Source organism: Littorina saxatilis, linkage group LG7, assembly GCF_037325665.1.
Source record: "Littorina saxatilis isolate snail1 linkage group LG7, US_GU_Lsax_2.0, whole genome shotgun sequence".
Lineage (NCBI taxonomy): Eukaryota > Metazoa > Mollusca > Gastropoda > Littorinimorpha > Littorinidae > Littorina > Littorina saxatilis.
In genome coordinates, this window is record NC_090251.1 from 31,478,110 (window position 1) to 31,500,394 (window position 22,285).

The 22,285-nt window shown below is 39.7% G+C and overlaps 1 protein-coding gene and 1 long non-coding RNA gene across 8 annotated transcripts in view; one reads left to right on the forward strand and one right to left on the reverse strand.

Moving 5' to 3' along the window:
• The window catches only part of LOC138971193 (uncharacterized), a 666,631-nt gene that overhangs the window by 49,515 nt on the left and 594,831 nt on the right, over positions 1-22,285 (forward strand). The window lies entirely within an intron of this gene.
• LOC138971173 (epidermal growth factor receptor kinase substrate 8-like) overlaps positions 1-22,285 on the reverse strand; it is a 137,275-nt gene that overhangs the window by 23,647 nt on the left and 91,343 nt on the right. For 4 of the 7 annotated variants that reach the window (XM_070343815.1, XM_070343811.1, XM_070343809.1 and 1 more), the window contains 8 exons: positions 16,798-16,930; positions 15,055-15,143; positions 13,441-13,679; positions 12,457-12,628; positions 11,756-11,925; positions 8,840-8,947; positions 8,307-8,382; positions 6,642-6,749 (listed from right to left, as the gene is read on the reverse strand). In XM_070343815.1, the coding sequence (XP_070199916.1) occupies positions 6,642-6,749; positions 8,307-8,382; positions 8,840-8,947; positions 11,756-11,925; positions 12,457-12,628; positions 13,441-13,679; positions 15,055-15,143; positions 16,798-16,930 (1,095 nt within the window). Of the gene's footprint in view, positions 1-1,873; positions 1,919-5,763; positions 5,792-6,641; positions 6,750-8,306; positions 8,383-8,839; positions 8,948-11,755; positions 11,926-12,456; positions 12,629-13,440; positions 13,680-15,054; positions 15,144-16,797; positions 16,931-22,285 lie in introns of all 7 variants that reach the window. The other 3 variants (XR_011457187.1, XM_070343813.1, XM_070343812.1) reach the window with 3 other exon arrangements.

The window sequence follows — 22,285 nt, forward strand, 5'->3', positions numbered from 1 at the left end:
CAATGTCTGGACGGGAAATCACAGGATGTTAAACTTCAAATAAAAGCTGAACCAAACTTAAAATTTGTGTTTCATCATTCTGCGAACAAAAAGATCCCAGATGCTCCCCCCCATCCCTATCCTCCTCCCTTTTAACCCTGACCTGCCCAACTAATTAAAGCAATCGTCCCAGCTAGAGTCAAACCACAGCAACCAATCACAGGAAAAATATAAATCAAGGTGCATTCAACGACATACAGGTATGCTGGGCGCATGTTAGATTGACAGACCGGCACCTCATTCCAAGCATTAATTAAGACAATGACTTACGTGCCAATAACCCCGTTAGACAACACTCAAAGCATTAGGTATTTCCCGCATATTGCCGCCTCATATACTGTATGTAAAGTACCATTCACATGATTGCCACACAATCACAAGAATATTAAATACAAGTCCACATGATTTCATTGAAGTTAATGCTTGGCAAAGTACAGAGAAAACACTTTGATGTTTACATGTCAGATTCCTGTTTATCATTAAAAAAAATTGTTTTTCCTTGTGGCCATATGCAAGAGCAAAGTGGGTTTTTTCTTTTTATCATGACAGATGCATGAGAGAAAGGACAGAAATCTACAAAACAAGATACAACAATATTCAACAATGTCCAGGAACATCTTCATGAGAATCAATTAAAAAAAAGTGTTGTACCCAGAAAGATACACATATACGAATTAAGTCACGTACGAAGAAAACAAACAAAAAATAAACCATTAACCAACAATGCAAACAAAGACTTCAATTTACTTTTAGTCAGTTAAACCCCTCTCCCCCTCCCCTGCCCTTAAGTACAACATCAGTAATGGAACCAGAATAACAACTCAAAAGCAATGTGGTGACATGCTATCTAAAACTGGAAAAAAGACCAGACAGAGACAATTAGTCTGCACGTTCCACCACCTGTTTACAACACAGACGTGAGGGGTCAACTATGCAAGTACCGGTGTTTCTCTTACTCCCCATAAAGGATACAGAAATGTTGCAATTGTCACAGACTATTCCATGATATAAACTGCTTACATAAACACAGAATCAAACAAAGAAACAAGCAAACACACGCTCGCCCAAATTCATACAACATACAAACAAAATATTTATCAGTGCTGCTATAACTACATCATTTTGTGTTGTCTATGCAAGAGGGTGACTAGGGATGAAGATTCCATTAAAAACTGAAGAAATTGTGAGAAATAGGAGTTGGTATGCTGCAAATTTTAAAACACAACAAAAGCGGTCAGAATTTACAGGGTTCCTACAGCAATATGACGACAAAGTTCCAGGAGCTTTGCACATGATTTCTAGGAGATTTTTCTTCATGCATTCAAGGAGAATGTATAACAAACAGGCCATATGACGTGTCAGCTTTCAGTCTGGTGTCTGTGACCATGCAGGATCGATTTCCCGCACATTCAGACACATTCCTCACACTCAAAACACCTCTTTTTTTGTGTGAACAAAACTATTATTTCATTTTCAATGAGTTTTCAAGGAGGTGGGCTGCAGGGACACTTTAACTCAAATTCAAGGAGATCCAAGGGCCTTGAATACCACTTTCACAATTTAAAGAGAATTATTTGAGAAGTTTCAATGAGCGTAGGAACCCTGGATTATAACACTGTGAGGCAAAATCCACCCCAAACACTACTCATATTAACAACAAGCAACACCACAAACACAAAACAAAGCATGCTACACGGCAATATACTTGGACAAAGTCATGTTGATCAAGCATCAGACACCATGGTAAGTTAGGTTTGGTCAACTAACAGGCAAACCATTCAACAGTACATCAGCAGTACCAAGAAGGGAAATGACTCTGGAACTGGATATTTACCCTGTACATGTAATCTAGCAAAACGCTTCAGTTGTAGTCTGCCCCCTGTTGTAAAAAATTTCAGAGTGAATTAAAGAAATACTGAATCCTATTCCATTCCTGCTCCTTCGGCAGATAGTATCCTGCAAGGCACACAAATTCATTAAAAGGCATTCTCCTTCTTGTGTAAGCTATCATGTACAGCGAGTGTGACCACCTCAGACTTTCATTTCTAATTTCTAAATTCAGGACTTGACGAGGATTTTACACACAATAATTATCATTCCATTTGGACACACACCAAAACTCTACAGCCTGCATGGCTGCTTCCTGTGCATTAAGTAGGAATTCTTTGCTCAATTAATTTAGCACAATTAATTTACCGACCTGTGCACACTCAAAACGCTCATCAGTAGTAAACAAACCAAATTTCAGTAGTTTTTAAAATGTTTCAGTAGTAAGCTGTAACGACAGTTCAAGACATAATTCTGCTCACAAAGCACACAAACTTTTTTTCTTTTCCATGTTTCACTTCAATCACAAGTTGCCACGCAGACGCTGGACGAACTAAGTCTAAGAACAAAGACTCAATGCTGAGAACAAGCGCGCTTCTGGTAAATCGGAAAACGTCTTTTCAGCGCAACGGCCAACTAATTGGTCAAAACATCTTAAAACTGAAAAAAAGTGTTAAATTTTTGTTGTTGAGTAAAACATCGGAATTTTGAAATTTTAATTAAAAATCCGTACCACCGTATTCTGCATATAAAAATCGGAGAAATTACGGAGAAACCGTAGATGTGCACATGTCTGAATTTAGCAAAAAAATTGTTCCTCTGCACAGAATGTAGTGTGACTGTTGAATGTTGGTATGTGTCTAAATGGGGGGATATACTGTGTAAAATCCTGGGCAGATTAATGAAGAATGTGATTTTAAATTGACATTAAAATCATGAACTTTATGCTGTAACGCGACTTTCTCCTTTAATTATCCCAATGGCACTAAAAATAAACCTGGTGACAAAGCTGGAACACGTTACACAATTACAAAAAACTCGGAATTCAAAACTAAAGATCTTGTTGAGCTTAAACAGAGCAGGCATGAGCTCCTACAACTGTATAAAAAAAAGATATTAAAAAATAAAAATTATTTAAAAAAAATGTTTTCTTGGTGGGGTTTTTTACAAAAAAAGTGATAGAGGCAGTTTCCTGATCTCAAGATTGAATCTCTTGAGTTTTAAAACAGCAAATTGGCGGAAAAATATCTCATGCCTATAGATAAGTTAGTGTCAAGCAAAGGCTTGGTTACAGACTGTTAAGCTTCTTTTGTCTGACACTGTTGGCCAGAATAAAAACAAGAATACAAAATCGTGAAAGCCAACCATGGATACACAAAATATGTATATATATATATTTATGTTCCCAAGTTAAGTTGTAATTCATGCTCATAATTTCCTTTCCTTTCAACCTGTACATTAACCAGTACCACAGGAGCTTGTATCCAACCACCGGTCGATAATTATTTACTCCTGCATGCTTATCATTTACTGCTGCATGCTTACCCTCACTGCTACTACTTAGTAGTAAATAGTAGTAGTAGACTGTATGGAATAAGGAGTAAATATATGGAATAAGGAGTAAATAATGATCGACCGGCGATTGGATACAAGCTCCTGTGACCACGTACCACCCCTTCCCAAGGCAAAATCACTTACAAAAAAGAAACCGAACAAAACACAACAGCAACACAAACCATTCAGATTTGTTGTAATGATTATGTTTGCAGGCATTCAAGGCCTTCCTTATTCCCATTTCACATGCAGCTACAAGCAGTTGCAATAATGGTGTGTGTGTGTGAGGAGGGGGTGGGGGGGGGGGGGGGGGGGGAAGAGGGGTACTAAAAACAAAAACTCAATGAAAATGTATATAACTGCATATCGCATGTATCTTAAAAGCTGTGGACTGGGTGGCCCGAGTGAAAACGCACTTGTGCTCGGAAGCGAGAGGTTGCGAGTTCGACCCTGGGTCAGGGCGTTAGCAATTTTCTCCCCCCTTTCCTAACCTAGGTGGTGGGTTCAAGTGCTAGTCTTTCGATGAGACGAAAAACCGAGGTCCCTTCGTGTACACTACATTGGGGTGTGCACGTTAAAGATCCCACGATTGACAAAAGGGTCTTTCCTGGCAAAATTGTATAGGCATAGATAAAAATGTCCATCAAAATACCCGTGTGACTTGGAATAATAGGCCGTGAAAAGTAGGATATGCGCCGAAATGGCTGCGATCTGCTGGCCAATGTGAATGCGTGATGTATTGTGTAAAAAAATTCCATCTCACACGGCATAAATAAATCCCTGCGCCTTGAATATGTGCGCGATATAAATTGCATAAAAAAAAATTAAATAAATAAAAATCCCTGCGCTTAGAAGTGTACCCACGGAATACGCGCGATATAAGCCTCATATTGATTGATTGATTGAAAAGCCCCTGCGGAGTCCTGGAATGTAACTCGAGCGGCCCGCGCGCCCAGCTACATCATTCATATTTTTACACTACAAAAGCTACCAATCCCTTTACAATTTCACTAATCACTTTTAAGCTCTCTGTTTTATAAGCAGACTATTTTTCCTACAACTAATACATGTAAGTTTGGTTTTTAACAGTCTACTCCCAAAATGAATAATAACTTGGTGAATAACTTGATGAATAAAAAGATAAATGAAAAGGCAATCTTAGGATGCATTACACCAGCACAATATAGCTGCTGTCTAAAATAAATAATATTTGGAAATAACTCTGTCAGGGTTTTCATGGGCTGTGGAAAAGTTGTCTCCCTTGGATGTGAGGCAAGGTGAGTAGTACATAGCTAATTGGGCCCATGGGGAATAATAGCCAGTGAAAAATTGCTGTTGATGTCACAGTAAATAGTGCCGATGTGTATCTTTTCGAAAGAAAAAAGGCATATCAAGCAATGCGCTGCCCAAACAACCTTCTTAGTCTTTCGGAAACCATGCAGATCGATCGAAACTGAAAATACACTGGGGCACCAACAGCACGACAATTTGTTCCCAGACACACTAGAAGACAATACGTCAGTTGGACTTGGTTTCCGAATAAAAAAAAATTTTTATCAGTCAAAATGTCCTGGCCGCAAGAACTTTTGTGTGTCAAAAGACATCCCACGTCTCAAAATTATTAGACATTCAACTGGCCTGGGGGTAAAAAAAAGTATGCGAAAATGACCAAAGACCGAGGCCTGGGAACAGCACTGCAAAAGTGTGTCTCCTCTGGTTATTGCCACGTTACATACCTCAAATCAGCTTGTCTCACCTTCAAAGAATTAATTTTTTTCACAGCCCATAAAAATATGACAGAGTACTTTTTTCCATAATATGTCTATTGATGGAGGCATTTTTCAGGATTGCCCTGAATGCAACCATGACGCATGGATCAGTATCTCTATTGTAGGCTACAGGCGTATGATCTGTCACCAGCATCTCAGAAAATACAATAAACAAATGCCTTCCCAAAAGCAACAATTAATTTCCCGACTTCTATCACCAGCAGACTTCACAAACGAATGCAACATTCTATACCAGCATGCATTCCTGTGCAAATGTTACAAGTGCATTCTGCAAATTGTACCTTGTGTGCATTATTCAGCCTCATTTTCCTTTTTCGTTACTTAATTTCTACATTATTTTCTGTTATGTATTTATCGAAATTTATTTATTTCTCTATATCTCTCAGCCTTGCTTTTTCTCTTCTGTAAAGAATTCACTTGGAGAAACTTTGTCTTTTTCTGATGAAAACAAAGAATTGACAACGTGCACTCTACGGGTGAAGTCTGCTGCTGTACTTAATCAAAGCAATATGAGAGTTTTGTTCCATGTCCGTTTCTTCAGATAGGCAGTCACCTTCAAAAGCTGATCAACGCCAATGTCCCTGCAATGAGGAAAATTTGACATTCGAATTTACATCCTGTACTAAATTTTAGCCTTTGACATCAATCATCATGAGGAACTTAAAATGCAGTCCTGCAGTCACATAAAAAAATGTCTCCTGTAAGCTAACAGATGCTTCTCCTGTATGCACAAAGATGATTTCTCCTGTAAATTAATCAAATCTTCTCCTGTAATGCAAAAGATGACGTCTGCCAATAATGTCTTCCCACAAAGATAAATACCGGATGTCAAGTCAACCCTGCAACAACATTTTTATTCAACCCTGAAACAGCACAGTATTAACAACAAAAACAATGGAACCTATCAACATTCAGACAAACCCGCTCTATCACGCACTTTCCCAATGAAAACCAAGACCAGAAAAAAGTCAAAACCCTTGTTAAAATCACAAATGGTGAAGCTCAAACCAAGTCAAACACCCACGTTACTTAAATCTGTGCAACCTGTTTATTTTTTAGCATCAAATATTTCCAGTCATAAAGTCCGTTCCCCACATTTTCAAAAACCCAGCCCATGTAAATCACTCTGTGCAAGTGAATGTTTAAGCTCTCTCTCACACACCCACGCACACACACACGTCTGCGGCAAAGTTTCTGAAGAGTCGTTCTGGTGAACAGAGGTGAGCCAAAAACCTATTAGTGTTCAAAACTCAAAAAACTTTTGCCTGTGTCGGATATTTCAAACCAGATATTTACACATGTACCCAAAAAGTGCTGAAATGTACAAGCACACAGACATCAACCCTCTGTCTGAGCCAATCACTCCCCCTCACACTCTAACCCCCCTTCCCTCAGCCCCTATCCCACACAGTTGATAAGTGATATACTAACCCTGCCGTTGTCTGTGGCGTCTGCAGCCCTGAGGATGGTGTAAGGGCAGTAACCCGTCTCGCCCTTGTAGTTACGCACCTTCCACCAGTTACGATTGTTGTCCAGTACCTGTGTGCAGCAAAGGAGAAAAGAATATATAAAAGCAAATGAGAATGGGATTAAAAGAATAAAAAAATAAAAAAATAATAAAAAGAATTAGCTAGAAAACTTAATTTTTTTAAATACTATAAGATGTTTGGTGGCTTGTTGACAGACCAGCTTTTTTGTTGGTCCAAGGGGACCATATCATCTTTTGTTTCATCTTTATCGACCAAGGCCGAAGGCCGCGGTTGATAAATATGAGACAAAAGGCGATATGCTCCCCGAGGACCAACAACAAAGTGCTGGTCTGACAACAAGCTACCAAACATCGTTTTTGTCATCATTTTGGTTGTGCAACAAAATGCACAATAACCCACAGGGAGACGAATTTTTAGAATCCAACTCCGGGCCACAAAGCATCGTCACAGTAGCACGAGATAACACGTCAAACTTGTATGTGACGTCAAACGTAGCTTGTTGACGCTTTTTTTCCAGTCTGAAAATGTACAGAGCTGCGATCATACCTGTGAATTCAGTAAGTGTTGAGCATATTTCTTTTCTTCTAAGTGTTTATGACTTTTCGTTGTGGATTTTGCGATTACAGAGATAAGTTGCAAATTGACCATGAGTCGCCGCGGTAATTATCAACATTGATTGGATCTTTGAGAGTGAATGCTTACAATCGTTGTCCTCGGAAACACAAATCCAAAGCCACGATGGTTCCACACATCAAACAATCAGCCTGATTGGCTTTTACTTTGACAATCCACGTTTCACATGAAAGCTCAAACCCATTCACCACCTCGAGTTATTGCATGGGGAACATGAGATTTATTTACCAGGTGTTTGTGAATGAAAACTCGTGAAAATGATGACAATGATTTTTTTTATGCTGTAATAAGTAGTTTTTTTCCATAGTTTTTGATAAGTTGCATTGTTTGTTGTTTATTAACATACATTTCAAGCATGAAAATGAAAAAAGGGCAAATGGAACAGAAAAAAACACACAAAAACTGAGGCAGCTATCAATACACTCTCTGAATTCTGTTGTGCTGTCTTAGTTGATTACTGCAATGCTGTGATTCAGTTAATTATTCTCCACAGTTACATGGCCTCGTAACTGTCAAGTAATTGTGATTAAGTGCAATGAGAGCCTTCAAGTAATAAAGTGCTTTTGATCTTAGATCATGATCAACGTAATTTCATGATGACACACACACAGACCCACATACACACACAGACCCACATACACACACACAGACCCACATACACACACAGACCCACATACACACACACACAGACCCACATACACACACAGACCCACATACACACACAGACCCACACACACATACTGACCCACATACACACACAGACCCACATACACACACAGACCCACATATGCACACACAGACCCACATACACACACACAGACCCACATACACACACACAGACCCACACACACACACACAGCAACAACATCTCCCCAAGAAGTCAACATTTCTTAATGTTTCTTTCCTTTTAAGGCCAATTCCACAAACAGTTATAGATTCCAGCATTAACGCCTGAAAATAATGTAGGACTCACCTGTAAAACGTCTCCTTTGTGGACGCTCAATTCTTTGGAGTTCTTTCCCTGTCTGTCGTGATTGACTATATAGATTCTGCAACACACACATATTTCTTGTGATTCATTGCGCAAATTAAGGTAAAACTCTGCATTGATATTTGCTCTGGTTGTTGCCGATTGTGTGAAACAAACTAGGAAGACTGTCCCTCCTTGAAACATAACACAAACTAAACTAAAAAGAACACTTCTATATTATTTTTTAAACTTATTTTCATGCAAAAAGGCAACAACAACAACTTCATGTTTCTTGCATGACTATGTTCAACTATCCGTAAAGCCAAAGTCGAATACGGTTTCCTTTGTTTCTCCCTCGAATTCCTGTGTTAATAAAATTTTTAAATAACACTTGTTTTGATATTTTGTTGGGGTTGTTTGTTTGTTGTTGTTTTTTAGGGCGGGTCGGTCTTGTTTTCTACTTGTTTTCATATGTTTAATTTGTTATCATTTGATAATCTGCTTCAGCTGTGACAAAATCCTTGCACAGTACTTACGAGCCCCCCGTCCGTCTCAACTCTTCCAAGTAGGCGGAGTTGTCGTCTATTATAGGGCGCTGTTGTGGGGGAGAGGGCTGCACTGGTTCTGGAGCTCTTGGTCTTGATCTGCACAGTCACAAACAAACCATGTCAAGAATTGAGTGCTGTACATCATTTAAATCTGCAGTACAGTGGAACCCCCCTTTTAAGACCTCCAAAAATGTGAGAAAATCAGGTCTTAAAAAGGAGGGAGTCTTAAAATGGAGGTAAATTTACAGAGGACATGAACAGACAAGAGGCGAAGCCTTCAAGGCTCACGTAAGAAATCGACAAACAGTAACACAAACTCAATCACTCCGTCACACATACACACACACACACACAGTAAGCATAGGTGACACTGTGCAAGAAAGCGAGACACTAGATCTAGATCTGTCTGTCTGCATGTAGCCTACTTACAGGGACACGACTGCCAACTAGTCTCGGCCCGCTCAAAATAACAATGACCGAGACTTTCAGTAATTCCTTCGCGTGACGTCTAACCCTCTTACGCCATAATGTGACGTCTTCAAATGTTAAAGTTTCTACCACAGACATACACACGCACACACGCACAGACAGACAAAGTTACGATCGCATAGGCTACACTTACGTGAGCCAAAAATCGGAAAAAGCAAGGTCTTGAAATGGGGGGTCCACTGTACTAGTAAGTTTGGCGGAACACAGTCTGTACTATACAGGGAATCCCACAGGTTAGAGTTTGTCAATAAAACTTGCAAACCATACTCGAATTTCTAAGAATTATCACTAAAGATCGAAAAACATCAAATTCTACCGATGTCGCTAAGCATCACGTGACTTTCAGCGATATCAGCGAAACACTACTGGAACTAGACCCTGTGGGATTCCCTGTATACAGGAAATCCCCCTACAGGAACTCCACCTACAGGGAATCCCACTCTTTTGGTCGACATAGACCCCATAAGCGTAAGTTTGTTGTGGTCAAATTTGAGGTACAGTGGTACCTGCGATGAAAGGACACCCTTTGGACTATAGCCAAGTGTCCCTAGATAATAGAAAAGGGACAAGAGAAGGTGTCCTTTTCAGGGAGGTGACCACACATTACAGGTTCCACTGTAGTAAGTATTCGCTCTTGAACTGTGAAACATGGGCAATACACAGCTAGACTATTTTGCAAAGACACGTGCACATGCACATACCCATACACTCGACACATGCAGGCACCCCCACGGACACACACACACACACACACAGGGGTGGGAACAAACAATCTGAGCTATACTGAAAAAAAAAATGGGGGTCCAGGGACCAACGGCCCTTGGTGGGGTTGTTGCCCCGGTGGGATGTCTGGGGGGCAAAATTGAACTTTTTAAGGCACTTAAGTCCTCTCCTTGAAAAGAAACCTACGTTTTATTAGTCCCTAGGCTTGGAGAAAAGGTGTTTTCTCTCAGTGTGTCAAACAAATCATCTTTGAAAGAGGCAGCAACACCATGGGTCATTGTGTAAGTCGCAGTCTTTCTGCACATGGACAGTTGGTCTAATGTTGGTGTGTCAGTTGCAAGCTTTTGGCAAAAGGAAATCAAGTCCGGTGCCAGTGACAATGGTAAACTGTGTTCCGCTAAAAATGCACAAGTCCTTACTTTGGCATCAACTAAGCAGTCTTGTTTTGAGGGTGCAGCCATCCCTGGTTCAGCAGCAGGAAGTGTTGATGTGTGCTGAAGCGCATTCAACCTCTCCACGTGGGTTGTATCTCTCGCATGAATTTCAGCTGACTTTTTCCCGTTCGATTTGTAGACAATTTTTTTGCTGCAAACTAAACACCAGGCTGAGCCCACTTCGGACGTTTAGCGAAGCCATTTTCTAAATGGGCGATTTAAATCGTCCACCAAGTTCATCCAGTCGTTCCTCCACTTGTTTTTATGTAAGCTCTGGTCGATCTTTCGTGTCTTCGACTCATCGGTAATTAGCTCCATCTTAATAAGTAAACTGAGCTCGCGATGTCTAGGTTTCACTCGAGACAAAAATGGCGGACGGCATGTTATTTCCGGAAGTATCTTCAGTTTTATGGATCGGAAATTGCGCGAACCGAAACCGATATAGACGCGCGCGATTTGGATTCAGGTTTTTTTCCTCACTTTGTAAATTTTTTTTTTTAAATTTTTGCTATACGGAATTCCGTAATTATACGGAACTACTCCCACCCCTGCACACACGAACACATGTTTCAGGTTTGTTACACCCCCGGTATAGGGGTGTGTATAGGATTCGGTCGATGTGTTTGTTTGTTTGTGTGTTTGTGTTCGCATATAGATCTCAAGAATGAACGGACCGATCGTCACCAAACTTGGTGAACAGGTTCTATACATTCCTGAGACGGTCCTTACAAAAATTGGGACCAGTCAAACACACGGTTAGGGAGTTATTGGTGGATTAAGATTCTACAAGGACTTATAGAGGGACATATTAATGGTCAAAGGGAAATAACCTTCTCAGTTGGTGGCAGTGAGAATGGTAAGGACGGGGGTGTTTTTCCTACCTCGGAGGAATTTCTTGTTTTCTCAAAAGCCAGCAATTTATCTGAAGGTAGCCCCCAGTATTCTATCATTCGGGTTCCCACTGTTAATCCCTGTGAGAAAGACAAGCTTTCAGAGAATTTGGTTGCATGGTGAGCTATCTCCTCTCTGCGCAAAAACACACACAGAAGGTTATTTAGTTACAGTTAACGATCAAGCGATCATCAAATAACGGCCTTATTTAGGAATTGAAAAACTTACCAAATGCAATCGAAAATGGTAAGACTGACCAGTTCACGATTTATTTTCTGAGATCTTTAAATTAATAAAGTATTGGAAATGTCCGGTTTCCGAGATCCCTGGAAAGAGAATCACTATTAATTAGAAACTATGAACTCACTTCTCTTCATAGTGGTTGTAGGCAGCCGAAGAGTTGTTCTGCATCCCCATGTTCCGGGTAGGGGTAGGGGCACGCTCAAAGTCATGAATGCGCTCACGCTGGTAGTCGGGGATACGTTCACGATGATTATAGGGATCCTCGTCTGGGAAAGGCATGGGCCTCACTGGCACCTGGCGGGAGAACCAACATTTTATTTTATTTTCAAAGAAAGTATAAAATCAGTTTCGGAAGTCTGTTTTTTCCCTTATCATAACATCACATGAATCTAGAAGCAACATTTTTTAAAGAATGAATAAAACCAGTTTCTAAAGTGTATTTTTCTTTTATTCTTGAAGTACATGTATGACATGAATCACAAAACAAAGAAGCCATCATGGTGGCCCCTATACACCCCTTTACTAGGATACATCATTTTAAAGTCCTCCAAATACAGAATATGGCTGCCTATACAGCGGGTTGATTGAAAATGGTAGGGCTTATGTATTGTTTTCCATTTGGATGAAACTCGGAGCAAAGTGAACAAAAACAACAACAACTTCTTGTTTTTGTTGCATGAAGTGGAAAACTATAACAACAACAACTTAAAGTTACATAGTTTTGCACTTCATGCAACAAGAACAAGATCAACAACAACAACAACTTACATAGTTTAGCACTTCATGCAAAAACAACAACAACACCAACAACAACATCTCCCTTACATAGTTTTGTTGCACTTCATGCTGGATGACTCTGCTCTGCATATGTGGAGGGTCCATGGGAGCTTGAAAATTGGAGCGTGAAGTCGTGGGCTCGTCGACGAGAGTAGGGGCTGGCTGCCACCCGTCATAGAACTTGGGTACGTAGGCTGGACAATGCCCCTTCCACTCATCCCTGCAACATGGCAGGCAGTGGTAAAATCAGACATTGGAACAAACATACATGAAAAAGTCTGAAAGCGAGCTGTGGTTCCACAATAATACATCAATTCGGAGTATAATTGGATCACAAAATCTGAAATTGTGTCTTAGAGCTAACAAAAAAAGTCTGGTTTCAGCCAAAAGTCTTGAAATTCTCATGTATGTCAAATGTAAAACCACGCACACATGTTAACAATAAAACTTCATTTTATCTTCATGATGACTCCTCCTGACACATGACAGGGCATGTTTAAATGTGTAAAATAAAACCCAGGATGCCTGTCCCATTTCAAAACAGATAGAGTAATTGAAGCTACGTAGTATTTGTATTGTGTGAATCTTATTCTTTTCAGAATTTTTGCTGAAAATTGCAGAATTATGACCAGCTTACCGGAGAAGAGAGGAAAGGAATTGTGCGAGATAAAATCAACAGACCAGTTGATGACGACAACAACAGACTCCAGATGATGACAAAGATGATGTAGACGACGATGAAGAAGAAAAAGAAGAAAATAAGGGAAGAGAAGATGATGAAGAGGAAAACAAAACTTTGAAGAATAAGAAAACAAAGAGAAGATCCTTAACAATAAAAATAAAGAAGAAGAAAAAATTAATCATCATGAACAACAACATAAAGTGTCCACCACCAACTCCACTACCCCACTCACTCTTTAACAACACGTGGCCACCATCACCACCACCCCACTCAACAACATAAACAACACAACAACAACAACAACAACAAAAAGAGGCCAACACCAACACCACCACCAACACCCGACTCACTTGCTAGTGGTCCAGTTCTTGCCCAGAGCCTGCCACAGCTCGATCTCCTTGGACGTGAGACAGTTGAGCAGCAGCTGCTTGGCGTCCTGCGTCAGTACGGGGGCAACGGCCTGCTCCCCCAGGTTCATGTTCCCGTGGATGGGGTCACGACTGGCCTCGTAGATGAGGCTGAGAGGGGTGAAGAGGAAGTGAACCAGCTCGGGGGCGTTGGGGTCGTGGATGTGGGCCTTCAACTTGGCCTGCAAGGTCAAGGTGGAAAAGACATGAAAAACTGGCTTTGTAAATTAAAATTTTTTAACAAAAATTATCTTTTTTAAAAAATTCAAATAACAGAAAAAGATGATGCAATAGCAGTCAAATTGTGACTAATTGTCTATTTAACCCACCTTAATTTTGTTTTGCAATGTTTGCAGGTTTAAAAGAAACAGTAAAAAAAAATGTAACCATTACAAGTTACCAGCAACATGGTACGTGAAATCTATATGAAAGTATAAATGTGTACCATGCTGACATTTCTTTTCTTAACCTCTTCTTGTATTTTTGCTTTCAATTCACACAGCTTGTAATATGTACCAGAGCTCACAGTTGACATGTGTATAGTTGACTGTCCACAAAAGAATGATCAAACCAAAAGACATTCTGACGATTTGCTTTCAATAGACGAATTCCGGAAATGTTCAGTTTGTATGGGTTGTGAAAGAGTGAATACCCTTGCTTTTAGTGAGGCAAACACTCCTTGGGCCTGAGGCACTAGCAAGGGGTGTGTCTGAAACACGTGAAACAAGGAGCATGTGTGGATTGTTTGTTTCACAAAAAGCAAGGGTTATTCACTCTTTCATGACCCAAACAACCCCAAGAGTTATTTCCGTACATCGTCTATTGAAAATAGAAAATGGCTTATGACAGCAATGTTACACACAACCAATTCTGGTGCCAGTAAATGAAGCTAATACAGTGGAACCCCCTTTTTACGACATCCACAAATCTGAGAAAATCGGGTCTTAAAAAGGAGGGTGTCTTTAAATGGAGGTAAATTTACAGAGATCTTTCTTTCTTTATTTGGTGTTTAACGTCGTTTTCAACCGTTCAAGGTTATATCGCGACGGGGAAAGGGGGGGAGATGGGATAGAGCCACTTGTTAATTGTTTCTTGTTCACAAAAGCACTAATAAAAAAATTGCTCCAGGGGCTTAATTGCAACGTAGTACAATGTATTACCTTACTGGGAGAATGCAAGTTTCCAGTACAAAGGACTTCACATTTCTTACATAGTGCTTGACTAAAATCTTTACAAACATTGACTATATTCTATACAAGAAACACTTAACAAGGGTAAAAGGAGAAACAGAATCCGTTAGTCGCCTCTTACGACATGCTGGGGAGCATCGGGTAAATTCTTCCCCCTAACCCGCGGGGGGTATTTACAGAGATTATGAACAGAAAATCTGAAGAAAGAAATAAGGCCTTATAAGGGAGGGAGACTCTTAAATTGGGGGTCTTCAATTGGGGGTCTTCAATTGGGGGTCTTCAATTGGGGGTCTTAAATTGGGGGTCTTAAAAGGTGGGTTCCACTGTACATGATGCAAGAAGATGATAGGTGACCATTCTTACTGACCAGCAGGTTGAAGGAGAGTTTGAATTTCTGGAAGATGTCAATAAAGTCGTTTGCTGGGGGAGGTCTGGCACGTTGGCCAAGCATGCCATCTGAAACAGACACATATCATATCATTTCATGGTCCAGTGATTAAGACGCCTGCCTCCCAAGCGGAAGGTCGTAGGTTCGATCTCCCAGGTCAACTTATGTGCAGACCTGCTAGCTCCTTATCCCCTTTTGTGTGTACACGCAAGCACAAGTCCATTAGTGTGCACGGAAAAATCCCGAAATCAATGTCAGAGTTCGGTGGGTTATAGAAACACAAAAATACCCAGCATGCTTCCCCCAAAAGCGGCGTATGGCTGCCTAAATGGCAGGGTAAAAACTGTCATACAAAATACACGAGAGTATGTTGGCGTTTCAGCCCATGAACGCAGAAGAAGAAGAAAAACATAATTTCATACTTTAACGTCCTACTGCTGGGGAATTTCGGGTCATTTCCTCCAAGTGGAAAGCTAGCAGCAACAAATGTCAGGCTACCCTGACGTGTGAGTGCTTTGGTTTATAATCTTGTCTAGAAGTCCTAGCTAACAACAGTTCCTACAATTGGACTCGCAGTGTTAAAAATTGCGTTACTTAGAAATGTCGGGTATTTGACTGGATTTTGTGCAAAAATACTTGAAGTGAAACGTGAAGCACTCAGTCCAGCTTTGACTTCTTTTGGCAGTTTAATTGACTATAGTTTAAGTGGTTATTATTAGTGACGTTTTCTGTCAAATGTTTTAGGGGGTATTTTTGTACAAATCTAGTAAAATACCAAAAAGTTCTGGTCTGAACTAAACCACAACAAAAAGAATAATTAACACTGATCAAACGTATGTACTGATAACTATACAAGAAGGGCAAAGCCCATACGACTCACATGCTTGACCTTTACATTACCTTGACCTTCAGCTAAACCTAGCAATGACATCATACACTAAGAACTGCTTTACACATTTTTCCTACCAAAATACATGCAACCTGCAACACAAAGCTGTTAATTCAAGACATAGGAAGTACAATGGTTCTTATTGGCTCTTTCTACCATGAGATATGGTCACTTTTAGTGGTTCACTACCTTATTTTGGTCACATTTCATAAGGGTCAAAGTGACCTTGACCTTGATCATATGTGACCAAATGTGTCTCATGATGAAAGCATAACATGTGCCCCACATAATTTTTAAGTTTGAAACAGTTATCTTCCATAGTTCAGGGTCAAGGTCACTTCAAAATATGTATACAATCCAACTTTGAAGAGCTCCTGTGACCTTGACCTTGAAGCAAGGTAAACCAAACTGGTATCAAAAGATGGGGCTTACTTTGCCCTATATATCATATATAGGCGAGGTATTGAATCTCAAAAACTTCAGAGAAAATGGGAAAAATGGGAAAAATAGCTGTTTTTTAGACAACATTTATGGCCCCTGCGACCTTGACCTTGAAGCAAGGTCAAGATGCTATGTATGTTTTTGGGGGCTTTGTCATCATACACCATCTTGCCAAATTTGGTACTGATAGACTGAATAGTGTCCAAGAAATATCCAACGTTAAAGTTTTCCGGACGGACGGGGGGGACGGACGGACGACTCGGGTGAGTACATAGACTCACTTTTGCTTCGCATGTGAGTCAAAAAACCATCAAAACACTAAGTGGGCCCAGTATAGCTCTTTCCAATTTAATCAATTTTACAGAGACCTTACAATAGCACTGTATCCTCACCTCCACTGGCGACTTTCTTTCCTTTTGCGCCTCGCTCTCGTCTTCTCCTCTCCAGTTCCTTGTAGGCCTCTGCCGCCTGCTGTAGTCTGGCCACAAACTTCTCTATGTCGTCAAAGCAGTGGTTCAGCAATTGCTGCAGGAAGTTAATTAAAGGGAAACATAAGTAAACATCATCATATAATTCTGACCTAAACAAACATCCTTCCTGTGTGAACGATCATGTCAACCATCACAGATCTATCCAGGTGTTTTTTTGACGGAACGACCAAGGGCAGTTCCATAATGGAACATTTACCGATAATCAACAGCCAGTCTGTGCTCAGCGCAGCGTACAGGTATGACATTTTTTACTGATTTTAGTTTGCAGGGTGACACTGCAGCTAGGTGCCAGTTATGAAATTAATTGATCAACAACACAATGCCTACTCTCCAAAGAAACTGTAGTTGAGACCTTTGAAATTTGTATGGTCAAACCTGCCTGACAGACCACCTTTCTATAATCTTCCAACCCCTCTCAAATAGTCCATTGTAGTCGGTGTAGGCCTTAAGCTTATTTTAATCGTTTGTCCAGTATTTAATTTAATTCTCTATTTTTGTATGCACTCAAATGTTTAGTGTTCTTAGTATGTCTTGTTAGGCTAAGTTCTATTTAATCAGAGTATGTTAACGTGTGCTTATACCTAGTGATATTGTAAAGCGCATAGTGCTTTTAGTTATGCGCTATAGAAATCTCCTTAATAAATAAATAAATGACCACCTGACACTGACTACCCCAAAGGATACTGGACAAGTTTTATATTTTATATGATTCACCTTTCGGCTAAGGGACCACCTATCCATTGCAATCACTTTCAGGTGGTCATAATTGACAGGTTCGACTGTATTTGCAATTAGTTGATGGATGCTCTTTTTCTATTACAACCTTGGACAGATATGTGGTGGCTGATTTGTCGAGTCACGTGAGAAGGAAGGTTACTTTAAGTAGTTAACTGTTCTGCAACGACTGAAACAGGAAAGAATGACTGACGTTTCATGTATTTTGCTGGAAAGCAGCTAACAAAGAAGCAAGTAGCTTACCAAATCCTTGCTACTACTGCATGTATATATATAGAGAAAACTAGTATGAGATAAAAGGCCATGACCATCCGAAACCAAAACATGAACTAATTACATGAACTATCTTACAGCACTCATAATAGTAGCATACATCCTTTGAGTAATATAAGGCAACCATGTGCACTGGTCCTGATAAGTATACACTACAACCTGATGCTGAAGAAGATGAAGAGAAAGACAATTTAACAGCAAATATTAATAATGGCCGTAAAACTTAACCAACTTTTAAATCTGCTGATACATAGGGCAAGCAAAATCTTTGAAAACCAACTGCTGATTTTGGTCATATGAGGTATGACCCAAACAAAATGATCAAATGTGATTTTCGCAGAGACTGGGCCCAAATTACAGCAGTCATTAGAACTACTCTCTGCAGGGATGCAACTCTGCTGAATCAAAATCATACAGATCACCTATAAACAATTCTAGGATCAGGAAATCTGAAAATCTTTTTGTTTTCATTAGGAAATAGAAATGAAATATAATGAATGCTTTTGATTATTTATGACTAAAGCTGTGGTAAATTTGGCTGGTATACAACATTCATACTTCTGCTGAATCTAACAGTAACATTAAGAACACACACACACATACAGAAAAAGAAAAAAACCAAGAAAGCAACTTAGAACAACTTTTGTAGTCAGCTTTTTATACATTTTTTCACACATAATTTTTTATACATAATTAAAAAAAAAAATTGTTTGCTGATTTACTTTTTTTTTAAAGTGTGTGTGTGTGTGTTTATGTGGTAAGTGAAGTTCCATTGTAAATTACTTTATAAATTGTGTGGTAGGAGTTTATAAAGGGGTAACTTTCAGTGAGGTTTTAGTGTGTGATTGTGTGACAGGGTGTGAATGTTGTTTTGATTTCTTGTTTCTTTGTGGCGGCTTTTATTTGTAATTCTTTATTAAAACAAGGTTAATTATCATTATATTAAAATATAGCATTTTAGTCATCAAGTCTTGTGTGTGTTTGTGGTAGTTATTAGTAGTGCAAATCCACATGTATAAGTATGAATGTACGTCTTTTGTGTATGTGCTTAGCCCGCGACGAGCCGGTTGTAAGAAATCGGGCTGATTGGGGGCCGGTTGGGATTTTGGGGGGCCGGTTCAAATTTTGACTTACCGGCCCCCCTGGCCAGTAGCAAAAAAAGTTAAGGTACACCCCTGGGTGTAATCATGCAGGTCTGAAGCATGTGCGAGGTAAAAATGTGATCATTTGGTCTTTTAGGAATGGAGTTATGGTCCTTCTTTTGTGGAGACTGGCATATTTATGAAGGAGAAGGGCAGTTTGGGTTTCGCAGTTTGGTCGCTGACTGCTAAATTCGTGAGTAAGTTTGGGTAAAAAAGTTTCTGCATAGTATGCGACTATGACAGTGCTGTTAGTAGACAGAATATCAACAGCAACTGGACCTGCGTGGTCGAAAAATACAGCGAATAGACCTGTTTCTGCTTTACAAACCTCACTTACAAATTTGACGCATCTCGTCATTTTGGTCTAGACACGCTTTGTTTCTGTGTTTTCTGGCAATACAGTAGAAGGAAACCAAAGTCCCATAATCAGTGACTACAGTAACAACAAATTTGGGTCTATGTACTTAGTTCACAACGGTTGAGCAGATTGCGTGCAAAAGGACCATATGATGCTTCTTCCGTTCCCCCATCAGCTAATGAGGCACCCACTTTGCGGCCAGCTTTTGAAGCGGAAGATCACTGAGTAGAATTCTCTGGACTGTTCCATATGAAAGTTTAAGTTTTGCCCTTAATACTCGCATGTACACTTTTTAATTTTAGTTCTTAAATTTTGACACAGCAGCTACATTATTCTTGTTTGAAGCGCTCTTCGGGGGTCTTTTGGGCTTGTCAGAGTTATTCCCCTTTTCCCCAGTTTCGATTTTCCTTTTCTTTTGTCAGATTGTAGAATAGGGAACAGCTTTGATTCATGTAACATTCTTCAGCTTTGTAGACATTTTCCTTGTACCATGACCCTGCTACACTGTTTCAATGAAGTGAAGATTTTCATGGCCCTTGATAAAAGACCCCGTTTTGAAGCACAACCCAAATATGACGTATTTTAAAACCTCGTCATTGATGACGTAGTAAGCTAATGACGTCATCTCTTAGAGGTATACCAGTTAAATGTTTGGCCTTTCAAATAATAATACTTTATATGATCAGTGGCCTGAGACTTATATAATCGCGGTTTGATAATTTTGTTTGGATCATACCTCGTACTGACTCCATCAAAGCTTCTTGTAAAAAAAATGTGTGCATTGGTACATCAGGTATATGTGTCTGTCTGTGCTCACGTTCATGCCTATATGTAGGTGTCTGGGATTATTGTCAACATGTTGAAAGCAAACATAAAAAATGTGAGCCAGCTGTGCTAGTGTCTATTTGTATCTGTTCCATTATAAATGCCCCTGAGGGCACACACATTGCATCTTACAATGAAGGTCAACCTACCAGCCCCTGTGCAGCCAAACCCTTGCCATCAAATGGATGTTTTGACTGTTAGAAGCTGTAACTTGTCACTGTCAACTGTCAACAGTTTATAGCCATTTAAAAAACCCTCAGAGAGATGTGTTTATATGTGTGTGTGTGTGTGTGTGTGTGTGTGTGTGTGTGTGTGTGTGTGTGTGTGTGTGTGTGTGTGTGTGTGTGTGTTCGTGAAATGTGCACACAAAAGAGATTGAGAGAAATATACACAGAGAGAGACTAGTATAGCTAAAACAACAATTCAATCAATATGAGGCTTATATCGCGCGTATTCCGTGGGTACAGTTCTAAGCGCAAGGATTTTTTATTTTTTTATTTTTATTTTATTTTATGCATTTTATATCGCGCACATACTCAAGGCGCAGGGATTTATTTATGCCGTGTGAGATGGAATTTTTTTTACACAATACATCACGCATTCACATCGGCCAGCAGATCGCAGCAATTTTAGCGCATATCCTACTTTTCACGGCCTATTATTCCAAGTCACACGGGTATTTTGGTGGACATTTTTATCTATGCCTATACAATTTTGCCAGGAAAGACCCTTTTGTCAATCGTGGGATCTTTAACGTGCACACCCCAATGTAGTGTACACGAAGGGACCTTGGTTTTTCGTCTCATCCGAAAGACTAGCACTTGAACCCACCACCTAGGTTAGGAAAGGGGGCAGAAAATTGCTAACGCTAACAATTAACATTTACCGTTCAGAATGTGTCCGGTCAGTCAATTAAGATCGACTCTTTCTCTCTCTCTCTCTCACTATCCCTCTCTAATCACGTGCCTGACACACTCACACATATTCGAAAATAACATATACATTAAAAAAACTCAACTATGCATCAGAAATGTGAGAAATATATGTTCACGCAGTGTTCAGGAAGAAGTCTCAGGATTGTCTCAGAATTATACAACAATCTTTTAGTACAGCAATGGGTTAATGCTACACAAGAGAAGCCTTTACGTGTTGGTAAGAAAAAAGGAATTACACTTTGTGCAAATTATTAATACAGTATGTGGTAACACTGCACCTGCAAAAAGCACATTATAAAATGCAATGTCAAGTTGCAAAACTTCTTATTAGCTCTTTGAAGTCAGAAGTATGAATTTTACATTGAAGAAACATTGTTGGTAATCACAACTGCAGAGTCAGGTCACTTTGTGATGAATTCTTTTTGTTGGTGTTCCCTCTATATGTCAATTCATGAAATTAATTCCCCCCAAAATTCCAACTCTGCACTGCAAGTAAGTCAAGATGTTAAATTGATATTCAGCAATGCAGGTGGTTCATATATAGTTTACATAGGAAGCAATGTATCTTGAATCTTCCAGGGCCTAGGGGGGAATGCCAGTACAGCTCTAAACCTTTCAAAAGTGATTTAATTAACTCCCTTGAGCCTCAATTAGCTGAGCTCTATTTTAAGCATGGGTGGGACTGAAAAATGTCATGAATCCTGAAGAATTTGTGTAATTACCAACCAAAAAACGTCACCACAGACATTACCCATTCGGATTTACAGCATATACCGGAAGAATCCCACCCATGATTTTAAGATCCTGGGTGTCAATAGTAACCTCAAACTCCATGCATTTGCTGATTTTGACCTAATTTCCTGAAAAATCACATGTTTTTCTTTGCTTGATTTCTTATCTGCTATTGAATTTGAAGAAATAAGCTTGGTACCAAAAAAAAGCTTGATCTTTTGTCTTCTTTTCTATGTACATTGTATTTGTATAACTACAAAATAGATTTTTATATAATATTGTCAAAGTGCACTATTGATGAACGATCCGATAACGTAATCCAAAAGTGTCCCGGAGCTTGAGTCAGGGTGAGTTCGGAAAACCTGTTTTTCTGAAAAGTGGAAGCTTCG